This window comes from Vombatus ursinus, unplaced genomic scaffold, assembly GCF_900497805.2.
Source record: "Vombatus ursinus unplaced genomic scaffold, bare-nosed wombat genome assembly UNPS02014837.1, whole genome shotgun sequence".
Lineage (NCBI taxonomy): Eukaryota > Metazoa > Chordata > Mammalia > Diprotodontia > Vombatidae > Vombatus > Vombatus ursinus.
In genome coordinates, this window is record NW_020954615.1 from 2,688,250 (window position 1) to 2,699,812 (window position 11,563).

The 11,563-nt window shown below is 49.9% G+C and overlaps 1 protein-coding gene across 1 annotated transcript; it reads right to left on the bottom strand.

The window, feature by feature from the left end:
* Positions 1-2,041: 2,041 nt before the first annotated feature.
* Positions 2,042-4,248, bottom strand: EGR4 (early growth response 4). Its single transcript, XM_027839918.1, has 2 exons — positions 4,125-4,248; positions 2,042-3,378 (listed from the first exon to the last, which is right to left on the bottom strand). The coding sequence occupies exons 1-2, from the start codon at positions 4,246-4,248 to the stop codon at positions 2,042-2,044; spliced, it is 1,461 nt and encodes a 486-aa protein (XP_027695719.1).
* Positions 4,249-11,563: the final 7,315 nt, after the last annotated feature.

An 11,563-nucleotide genomic window follows, 5' to 3' on the forward strand; every position in this document is an offset into this window, starting at 1 on the left:
TTAATGATAAACAACTAGATATAGGAACCATCTTTTTATTTTTGTGTATATATTATAAAGTAGTTACATATGTATATATTACATATAATGCCCCTATGTGTCATGCATATATATGTATGCTATACCCCAGGTACACTTTGCTTCTGGATCTGTAAAATGGAGATAATGATGTGTTACAATACCCACTGGAATTTGGGAAAGAACTTTATAAATGGTCGGGTGCTATATAAATGAGTTCTTGTTATCATCATTATTATATGTAATAGAGGTGTGTGTGTTTCACTATCTGTAAAATGAGGGATTTAGTTTATGTCATTAAGAGCCAGTGATCCTTTAACATACACAGTAAAGGTGTGTCAGAAACTATAGTTAGTGTGTATTATTATCATTGTGTTCAGTTACCCTGGCAGGGTTTTGAAAACCAGCTTTCCTTGTTTCTCTGCTGCCAAATCTAGTCTTTGGATTTCTTCCAAACTCAACTCCACCACTCACCTCCTTTTGGAAACCTTCCCAGACTAACTTCACCCTATGATGTCATGTTGCTCCAATCTCTACCAAAGTACTCCTTTCTTCTACCATTCTGACTGGATGTGATATTATATAACAATAACAATGGCTGACAATTTATAGTGCATGTTAAGGCTTGCAGATTGCTTTGCTTTATGTACAGCATAATATCTCGTGTAGTCTTCACACCAACTCTGTGAGTAGATGCTATTATTATTTTGGTATTACTGATAGGGAAATGGAGGTTCAGAGAAATTAAGTGACTTGCCTAGAGTCACACAGCTAATTCCTGGGTAAGCTTTGAACGTTAAGTCCTGCCTCCAAAGCCAGCAATCTAGCCTCTAGGCCATGTTGTTCCATGCATGTCATTCTGATGTGTGTAGAAGGGTAGATATCTGGGATCCAATTCCTCCAGGAACAGACTCTCCCTGTTTCCCAACAGGTTGGTCCATGCTAAGTTACATAATCATAGCTGGTAAATTTTTATTACATACACATTTCATCTGATCCTTACAACATCCTATGAGCTACTATGGCATGGACCGGATTCTTTTTCTGTGTGTCCCACCGTCCCCATCAGATGAGTTTCTGAAGAGCCAAGGCCCTCCTCAATATCCCTATCAAACTAATTCCCTGAAGGCAAAGGCTGAGACTCTTCCCTTCAGACTAGGTTCTCCTTGAGGGAAAGAGCTCTCAGGTAGCTTATCAGACCAAAGGTTCCCTTTTAGTAAGTAGAGCCAGACCAGGAGTCTCATAGTACTAAGTAGGGGGGCAGAGAAGGCGGCAGGTTGCAGCAAACTGAAGGAAGCCAGCAACTGGACATTTTTTTTTTTCGCGCAAACGCTTTAATTGCAAAAATAAACACAGTTTTATCACCTGCCTGAGAGCAGCATCTGCTTTACAAAATCGATAAATAAATAATAACCAGAAAACCGAACGCCGTACCCGAGGGTTCCTCAGACAGATCTGTACAAAGAAACACTCTCCCTAACCCGTCCAGTGGGCTGGATGGAGGGTTATACCTCTGCCAGCCCCCCGCGTCTGGGTGGGGGGGGGCGTGAGGGGAGTCGGGGCCCAGAGTAGAAAAGACAATCGTCTGTGTCCTGAGTCTTTGAAAAGAAAAGTGCCTGGTAGGAGAGATAGGGCTCCCTGGGCCAGGAGCTCCGGAGGAGCTGTCCTCGGGCAGTGGTGCTGAACAGTCAACCTTCCAGGCTTGGCCGGGCACACTCAACTAAAACCAACTTGCGGCGACCCTCGGACAAAACCGAGAAAAATTAAGATCGCCCCCTGGCGTTGGTCCGGAGTGGCAGTAGGGAAAAGGGATTGGGGCGGGGAGAGGGGGATGGCGGGACCCATTAGAGGAATGGGACTGGGGGACCCTTGGGGTTCTGGTCCCGGTTCAAAGGATGGGGCGAGGACGAAGCTAGTCGAGGGTTTGGCCTCCTGACATCAGTGCCAACAGTAGGCTGTCTCTAGTCATAGCGCAGAGCCTCCGTGGTCATCCAGTACACTGTAGGGCGAACTAAGAAAGAGTTTAGAGGGCAGCAAAGGAGAGGCCCAGAGCGTAAAAGCCCAGCCCCTTGAGTCTCTCCTCGGCCCGGGCCTTCTGCTTCAGATGCACTTTGCCGTGACGTTTCTTCTCGTCGCTGCGCGCGAAGCGACGGCCACACACGTCGCAGGCGAAAGGCTTCTCACCCGTGTGGGTGCGCACGTGCGTGGTGAGGTGGTCACTGCGGCTGAAGTTACGCAGGCAAATCCGGCACTGGAAAGGCTTGTGGCCAGTGTGGATGCGCAGGTGGCGGTTGAGCTCGTCCGAGCGGGCGAAGCTGCGGACGCAGCTCTCCACCGGGCAGGCGAAGGCCTTGGCGTGGGGCCGAGGACAGAAACAGCGAGGACTGCACTTGCCGCCCCGCCGCCCCTTACGCCTAGGCTCAGCCTGTGCGGGCTGCGGCGGCTGCGGCGGCTGAGATGGCTGCGGAGCCGCCGTCGGTGGTGGGAGCTGCGCAGCCCCAGGGAAATCAGTCGCAGTTGGTGGCACTACCGAGAAGTCTGAGGCTGGGCCAGGGAGGGCGAGGCTGAGTGGGGAAGGTTGCGCCCGGGCTAGCAGGTCCCCACCGCCGCCGCCCTCCCCGGGGGGGCTCAGGCTGAGCCCTGGCTGGAGGCCCTCGCCCCCTTCCCCAAAGTCGCCCGAGGGCAGCTGACTGGAGCTGGACAGGGAGAAGGCATCATAGGTGCCACCGTACATTCTGCTGGCCGGGCCTGGCAGCTCCGCGGGACAGCTGATTTGCAGCAGATCCTCTATCTTGGAGCCCAGCGGGGGGAAGCCAGCCTCGGGGCTAGGCTGATAGCCTCCCTGGGGCAGATAGCTGGGAGTACCTGCCGACAAGAGGTCCCAAGGCCCGTAGGGGGCTTTGAAGGCCGGAGCGGCGTCTAGGGCGGGCGAGACAGGAGGGGCTCGGAGGCCCGGCTTGACGTCGGGTGGGGACGGCTGAGGCTCATAGAGGCACTGCGGGGAGGCGCCCGCAGTCGGTGAGGTCTCCCACGGCGTCTCCGGAAAGGGGGTGGCGGAGCCCAGGTCAGGCGGGAAGAGGTCCAAGGGCCCAGCCAGTGAGGTGTCCGGGCTAGTAGCGTACAGCGCGTCCAGCGGAGCCCGAGGGACAGCCCCGTCCGGCCCAGGGAAAGGAGCCAGGCCGAGGATCCCCGACATGAGGTTGAACAGGGCCTCCTGGTCGTGTGGGTGCTCGGGAATGGCCTGGATGAAGAAGCTGCCAGTATAACTGAGGCCAGGCTGGGGTGGGGGAGAGGGACCCTCCAGAAAGAAATAATCTGAGGTGTCACAAGTACCACTCAGCGCAGAGCTCAGGAAGTCACCTGCAGGGAGAGAGCAGCGGAGACCGAGGGCGTTAGAGCGTAGATGAGAAGGGGGAAGGGGAAGTCAGTAACGCACATTCCTCCGCTTAGGAAACTCCACTCTGACTTGACCACTTCAGGCTGCGCTACGTCGCCCCCGCGAACACTAGTGCAAAAGGTTTCACTCCTTCCCCCCCCCCGCCCCACCACACAAATATCGCAGCACCAGGCTTGTGCCCTTGGGCACTCACACGAAAGCTCGCCAACCCAAGGCATATTTGCAGCCCTATAGCTGGGTGGGAGCGAGCCACTGGGGCACGGACAGAGGTGCACACACACGATGACCACGCGCACACACACATCTCTCACATGCACACGGAGGAACACACGCATGACCACGCAGATGGACCCTGATAAGCGCAAGGGCTCACGCTGAGATGGCAGTATTGCTGATCTGGGGTCTTGGTGGGAAGAGGGACTATTCCCCAACTCCCATCCCCACTGGCCTCAACCTTCCCTCCCCCGCTTTCCCGCACCATTGTGCATAGCAATATTTCAGTTCCCTGGTTGCTAACGCATACGCACATCCATCCATCATCCACCCATCCATCCATCCATCCATCCATCCATCCATCCATCCATCCATCCATCCCTACTACCGCCACCTGCGGAACCTGGCTCTCCACCATACTGCCTCATACTGAGAAAAGATGGGCTTCTTTCATCTCTTTAGCTTGTGTGTCTGTGTTTGGTGGAGATCTCCTTACCTCCTGGGAAGCCAGCGAGGGAGGGGTCTCTCCCTGGTCGCAAAGTCTCCGGGCTGGTCTCAACGCATCCCTCGGGGTACTTGGCGAAAAGCGCTTCCGGGCAGAATTCGCTCATGTTCAGCATGGCGGAATGGGAGCCCAGGTTTCAAGGATGGGGAAGCGCACAGAAGGGGCCCTGGGGACCCTGCCTCTGGGAGGTAGGGGAATGACGATCCGTGCTCCCTACAGGTACTCTGCAGCGGGAGGGATCCTGCCTCCCAGCCTTGGGCTTTGAAGAATTGAGATCTGCTAGGCTGTAGGGCTTGGGGGCTCTGGGGATTCCCCCCTGGAGCGGCTGCTAGGGGTCCGGCCTCTGGCTCCTCGCGTTTAGTAAGGTGCAGCTCCTCTCCCCCAGCCCGCAGCCCCCACTTATATACTGGCTGCTGGGCTGGCGCGGGTCTTCCGCCTCCCGGGGCCGCTTCCATTTCTGGAGTCCCCGGCCCGGTCGCTGTGACGTAAATGCCCAAATATGGACACAGGATGTGGGCCAGGGAGTCCCGATAAGGAAAGCTCGCTGGGTGACGTAGCCCGCCCAGAGCTGGCTGTATGTGTGTGTGTGTGTGTGTGTGTGTGTGTGTGTGTGTGTGTGCGTGTGCGCGCGCGCGCGTGCGCGTGTGTGTGCAAACCTTTACATTTGCGCTTTTTGGGGAGGGGGGATGAGAGAGGGATAAGAGGNGTGTGTGTGTGTGTGTGTGTGTGTGTGCGCGTGTGTGCGCGCGCGCGTGCGCGCGTGTGTGCAAACCTTTACATTTGCGCTTTTTGGGGAGGGGGGATGAGAGAGGGATAAGAGGGAATGCTAAATCTGCCTAGGTGAATCTATGATCTCACACAGGAAACTATAAATATGTGTTTCCCTGAGTGTGCACCTGCTTGCGCATCTCTGCGTGTGTGCCACCTTGATGGCTGCTCCAACCACCCCCCTGTGGATCTGGGTTTTTTCCTCTGTGTTGGAGTGTATCGGTTTGCATTTGTGGCCCTGTGAGTGTGTGTATTCACGTTTGTTCACACCCCGATGTGGTGTTCTGCCTCTTGGCTTTTGGATTTTAAAAATATTTCGTCTTTTTATAATTCTCACCCCGCCCTCTCTTCCCCGCCCCCTCCACTGGGATACGGTCCAGGAAGTTCCAGGAGGAAATGATCGTCACTTGTTAAAAGTTGGGAGTTTCATAGACTTTGTTGCCTGAATGGGGGGAGAGGGAAAGAGGGGATGCAGCCCTGAGAGCGGAACTTCGATCTTGCCTATCCTGGAAAGCTGGAGAGTTGATGTCAGCCAGGGTGGATGAGAAGAGGTTGGATCATGACGGGCAGGCATCTCCCTCTCTCTCTCTCAGACCCCTTACACTTCTCCCTTCTGTCATGGCTCCTATTCTGCTCACTCCAGATGGGAATTCCAAGGTTTCTTCCTGCCTATGGTACCGACCAGGCGTGGGTCATCTTGTCCCATTTCTAGCCCTTGCACACTGAATTTTATTTAAGCATTGATTAGTATCTCCTATGTGCTAGGCATTTGACACACATAGACTAAAATGAAATACAAGCAAGTAAGGGATGAATTGGAGAGAAGAGGGACCAGAATCAGGAGGTCAAGTACCAACTTATTGCAACAATCCAGGTAAGAAGTGATGAGGGATAGACCATGGTAGAGGCTGGCTGGGTGGAGAGAGGGGGACAGATGTTGTGCCACCTCTCCCCTGATTTCCACAGCTATCGGTGCTCTTCACCCCTCCCCAATTACTCTGCATATATTTGTATCTAATTATTTGTGTATATGTTTTCTCTCTCTAGGATGTAAGCCCCTTGAAGCCAGGGCCTGTTTCCTATTTCATCTGGTACCCCAAGCACCAATGCCCCAATGGCTATCAAACTTTTTTTTTTCATCTGAACCTGTGACTTCAACTGCATAGGACATGCTGGTCTTCTTATCTTATATCCACTACGCCACACTGCCTTTCATCTGGTACACAGTTGGCATTTAATACATCCTTCTTGAGTGGAAATGAACTTTGTGCTCACAAAGCCTGTGCCCAGAGTAGGTCTCTACAACTTTCACATTCAACACCAGTCAACCTTACATTCTAATGGAGGAGACAAGAACATATATAAAAGTATATATGGACTCAAAAAAAAAGGAGAATGGTTGTCAACAAGTATGTATTAAGTGAGGTGTGTATTGTGAGGCAGCCGGTGGTCCAATGGTTAGAACACTGGACCTGGAGTCAGGAAGACCCGAGTTCAAATCACACGCAAGCTATGTGACCCTGGGCAAGTCACTTCGGTTGTGTTTGCCTCAGTTTCCTTAATTGTAAAATGGGAATAATAATATCACCTACCTCCCAGGGTTGTTGTGAGGATCAAATGAGATAATGTTTGTAAAGGACTTTGCAAATTTGCTGGCTATTATCGTTAAGTCCCTGCTGTGGGCCAGGTCCTGTACTAGTTTCTGAGGATATAAAAACAAAGAATGAAACAATCCCTACATACAAGGAGGTGACATTCTAGCGTCTGAATTAATTCTAAACCTCTGTGCTCTTGCTCCCCTCCCCCAGGGGCATGACCAGTGTCCAAGGATGATTCCAGGGGTCAGACTCCAAAGCCCCAGGGTAAGAGGTGCCAGGGCCAAGGCCAGGAGTGAGTATCCAAGCTTTTGCTCCTTTTCCCCATGGGCAGACAGGCAGAGCCTGAGGTGGGAGACAGCAGCCAGGCTCCTACTCTCATAGGGGCACCCAAGCCAGAGAGTTTTCCACCTGTCCTATAAGTTGAAACAGAAGAGAAAGAGCTAGGCCAGGCCCTCCTCTGGGCTACCTACTCTTTATCCATCTATTTACTTCAACACACATTCATCTACTCCTTCATGAGACACACCCTCAGTTCAATCATTGCATTCACTCACAAAGCAGCGCACACTAAGAATTCTCATCATTTTTACATGTGAGCTCAAGCAAACACACATACTCACATATCTCACTTAAGTCACTTGAAGCAAAGGAGTTGGAATCAGGTGGAGACCCTTAAGTCTGCTGTTGCCCTCTTCCTGGAGTCAAGTTAAAGATCCAGAAAGATCCTTTTCCATCTCCCTCCATGATCCAGCAAGTACCAAGATCAAACTCAGGCCAGGCCCCTTTCCCCCAATTCTAGGGCAACTCAAAGGGTCGTGAGTGGAGGACCTTCAGGCTATCACTGCTGACTTCTCCTAGGGTCCAGGCCAGAGCCTCAGGAAGGCCAAAGTAGTTTAAGCTCTGGACCTCTCAGTCATGCCCAGGTTACAAGTCCTAGGTGAGAAGGAAGACAGCCAAACACTAGGCCGCTGCTCTTATTTGAAAAGCAGCTTGATAAAAGAGAAAGAGATAGGCTAGCTTTTGGAAACATCCTCCCTTCACTCCCTCACCACCTCTGCAGAGACTGTCCTGTGCTAGGGAAGGGGATGTCTGATAGGAGCCAAGTGAGTCAAGAGATTTCTAAATACTGTCTTATCCCTCTCTAGAAGAGAATCCATTCCTATCTTCAGAGACAATTGGAGGTGGCTTCTGTGGATTTTCTCTAGAGTCCATGGCAAAGTTTCAGAAGGGCCAGGACAGCTTAGGGAGGCCTTCCTCAACCCCACAGTGGGCATCAGGGCAAAGGCAAACCAAATTCCACTCAAACTCAGGTGACAGCAGTGGTGGTGGCAGTGGGAGATTTTTCTGAACAAACAAAACAATGGAATTCAACATTTTATTTCATCCAGGAAGCACCCTCAATGGGCTGTTACCCCAGCCCCTGGATATACCTTCACATTATTCTTTTTTTAAAATTTGAAATTTAATTTGATGGCATCATAGCAAGAGTTGCAAGGTAGAATTTGTCTGGGGGGAGAGGAGGTTGACATTTGGGATGATTTTCATAGTCAGAGTAATAGTAATGGTAGAGAGCTAAGGGAGGGCAGAGAGCAACTCTCTGTGACCTTCCCCGGGGTCAAGGAAAAGGGGCAGGGAGTGACAGCAGTAAAGTCCAGGCCTGAGGTTCAGAAGAGCTGTGGACTTCCTCCTTCAGCCACTTGATGGACACCCAGGCGAAGATCAAAGTCAAAGGGGAACCTGTAAGAGCTTGTTTTCTTCTTCTTGTTCATCCTCCATTTTTTTTTTGTTTTCAGGCAATTGAGGTTAAGTGACTTGCCCAGAGTCACACAGCTAGTAAGTGTTAAGTGTCTAGTCTGAGACCAGATTTGATCTCAGGTCCTCCTGACTTCAGGGCTGGTGCTCTACCCACTGCACCATCTAGCTGCCCCCTTCATCCTTCATTTTTGAAGATCAATGACACCACAGAGTGATGTCTTGACTCAATTGTGTATTGGAGTTAAGTGAGGCAGAGCTGTGACAAGTCGTCAGCCTCATTCCCTCTTCCAGAGTCATTGAAGTCCAGCGGCAGGACAGAAGTCAAGATGGCTGGCGATGGCCTGAGATGCCCTGGATGACCTTGGTGTCTTTGATGGCTGACCCAGCTCTAAGCCCTCCATAGCCTCTGCTGCAGTTGCCTTCAAGGCTGTTGGAACAAATTATTCTCATCCACCCATTCCACTGCAGGATGTCTTCATATGCTTGGGGAGACATCCCCCTAACTCTCTGACATGTCTAAGGGCTCTTGGTTACCCTCAACCTGTTACAGCTCATCTGCTGAGATGGGTCACCAGGGTGTGGCCACTGTGTATGCTACAGCTTCTTGGAGCCACAGGTAAGAGATGGGGGACAAGTGGACACCAAAGGTGGATGAGCAGCCCTGAAGAGGGCTTGGTGAGCCCTCACCCCAGAGGTGCTAATCCAGGAGCCCAAGGAAGGGCATTACTATTGCCTTCAGGGTAAATACAAATCCTCAGTCTGGCATTCAAGGCCCTTTAAAAACTGCAATTCTAGGCTGATTTTACTTTGCTTCATTCACATCTTCATGAATTCTATTTCCCAGTCAAACTGGATGATCATTTGTTACCTGAATTCAACAGTAGAACATCTTTTGGAAGAAGGGACGTTTCCCCCCTCTTTGTTCTAATGCTAAGTACAGTGTCTTATAAATAGTAGGTACTTAATAAATATTCAAATAAATAAATTTAAATATTTTGTTAAAGTTATATATGTATATATTATATATGTGTGTGTTTCTTTTTTGCAACCTACAAATAGTTCAAATTAAATTCAACAAGCATCTACTTTATGGATCCTTCAAACACCTATCATGAGCAAGGGCCAGTGTTAGACACTGGGAATACAAAGACAGAAAACAGTAGATGTTGGGATTTTAGGGTTTTATATATGATTTTATTCTTTGCTTTTTATTAAGAAGTGGTTAAGTCCATAGTAAACATAATATTTTCCCCCAAGAACAGATGTGTCTACAGATATCCTCACACATTTTGTGTGAACTTGGCTCATGAATCCTAAGCAGGCATCATCCCTGGGGTTTGGGAGCCCAGATATCCCCTCCCTGACCCGGGCAGACATGCAGACTTGTATAGAGTGTTCCTGTGCAGCCCATGTAAAATGCAGACTTTAATCACAGGTGGGCCCTGGTACAGGAGCTGAGCCAAGGATGATACGAACTTTGTGTCTCTTTCAGACACGTGGGTTTCTGTTCTAATCCCTACTCTGGGCCTATGGCCAGGTCACTCCTCCCTGGCCCTGGATGCAAGGACACAAAAGACATATCCCTCTGGCCCTAGGCCCACCAAGGCCCACCCTCTCTGGGATGGTTACCTGGAGTCTTTTTCTACAGTTTGGCCCCCTCAGGCCTCCAGGTCCCTTCCTTTCTTGTCCCCCCTCCACTATTAGGTTTCTCTCCTGCTCTGCAGGGTTACCATCCACCTTGCACTGACATGCCAGATTGACCATCCCCAGGCCGTCTGCTATTTTTTCTTCTCCTGTGTTTTTTTTCAACCTCTCCTCTTTATTTATGCTCCATTCCTTTCATTTAAAAACCTGTTAAGGCTGCAGCTTTGTGAGCTGAGTTGTTTCTCAGTAAGGGATACTCTACTCCACTCCTCCTGTAAGGATTAGGAGCCTGGAGGACTGAGTTTGAGTCTTGGCCTTGAATCCCACAACTCACTGTGTGCCCTTGGGTGAAACAAGACACTTCCCTTCCCCATGCCTTCATTTTCTTATCTGTGAAATGGGAATATTGCTGTAATGCTTCCATGACCTACTTCATTACGATCAAAAGACATAATGTGTCCAATAAAGTGCTGTCATTGTTATTGTTATCGTTAGTATATATTAACAGACAGGCAGAATTAAGGGAGGTGGTTAGGGCTTTGTGGTAACAAAGTCAAGGTCTACTCTCCAAGTTGCATTGACCATCTGTTCTAGACCATAAATGTTTGTTGAATAAATGAATACAGTCTGACCACTGACCCTGACTAATGGTTGACCCTTAACCCTAATATTAGCCTTGGACTGGCCCCTAAGCACTGTCATTGACTTTCCCTACCTAGGGACCAACTCTTGACCTTGGCCCTATATTGATGCTTTAATCCACCCACAGATTAGATAGACCCTATGCCTATCCACAGATTCATCCTTAACTGTGGGTACTTGATTTGGAATCAGAGGACTTCGTTTCCAGTCCTGGCTCTGATATCTGATATCTGGGTCTCAGGCAGGTGACCTCCCTATTCTGGGTCTCAGTTTCCTTTTCAATAAAGCAGCAGGGGGGGGGGTAAGACAACAGATAACTTCCTTTTTTTGTTGCTTTTTTTTTTTGGTGAAGCAATAGGGGTTAAGTGACTTGCCCAGGGTCACACAGCTAGTAAGTGTCAAGTGTTTGAGGCTGGATTTGAACTCAGGTCTTCCTGATTTCAAGGCCGGTGCTCTGTCTGCTGTACCACCTCACTGCCCCTTGACAAATAACTTCGAAGGTGTCCTCCAACTCTGAATCTATGATCTCATTCTAGCCCTATTTCCAGGACTACCTTCCCAACTCTCACTTGCCTTGGCCAAGAACCCAGGGATGGCTGGACCAGATACTGGAATGGCAGGAAAAAAAGATGGCAACTGCATTAATGAGACAAAGCTTAGGAGACCACAAAGTATTGATGATCTATTTAGACCAACAGAGGAATGGAGGAGAGAAGCAGCATGGTATAGGAGAATGAATTGTGTGTTTAGATGGGAGGACTGGGAAAATTTACTGTTCACATCTAGATAGCTGGGGTGAGTGGCTCAAGAAATATTTCTTGAATAAATGGATGATGAAAAACATCCTTTCCTATTTTCTCCCTTCCCTTCCCTCTTCTGGAAAGAGCCCAAGCAGAGACAAATTGGTATAACAGAAAGAGCTAGGGTTCTGGAGTCAGAGAGCCTGGGTCCAACACCTGGTTCTATAAACTATGTGACCTTAGCCAAGTCACCTAATTGGAGGAGAGGGGGTAATGGTCTATG

Coding starts and splice junctions, on each gene's coding strand:
- EGR4 (XM_027839918.1), bottom strand. CDS start 4,248: ATGCTGAACATGAGCGAATTCTGCCCGGAAGCGCTTTTCGCCAAGTAC. Junction 3,379..4,124: donor CCTCGCTGGCTTCCCAGGAG/GTAAGGAGATCT, acceptor CTCTCCCTGCAG/GTGACTTCCTGAGCTCTGCG.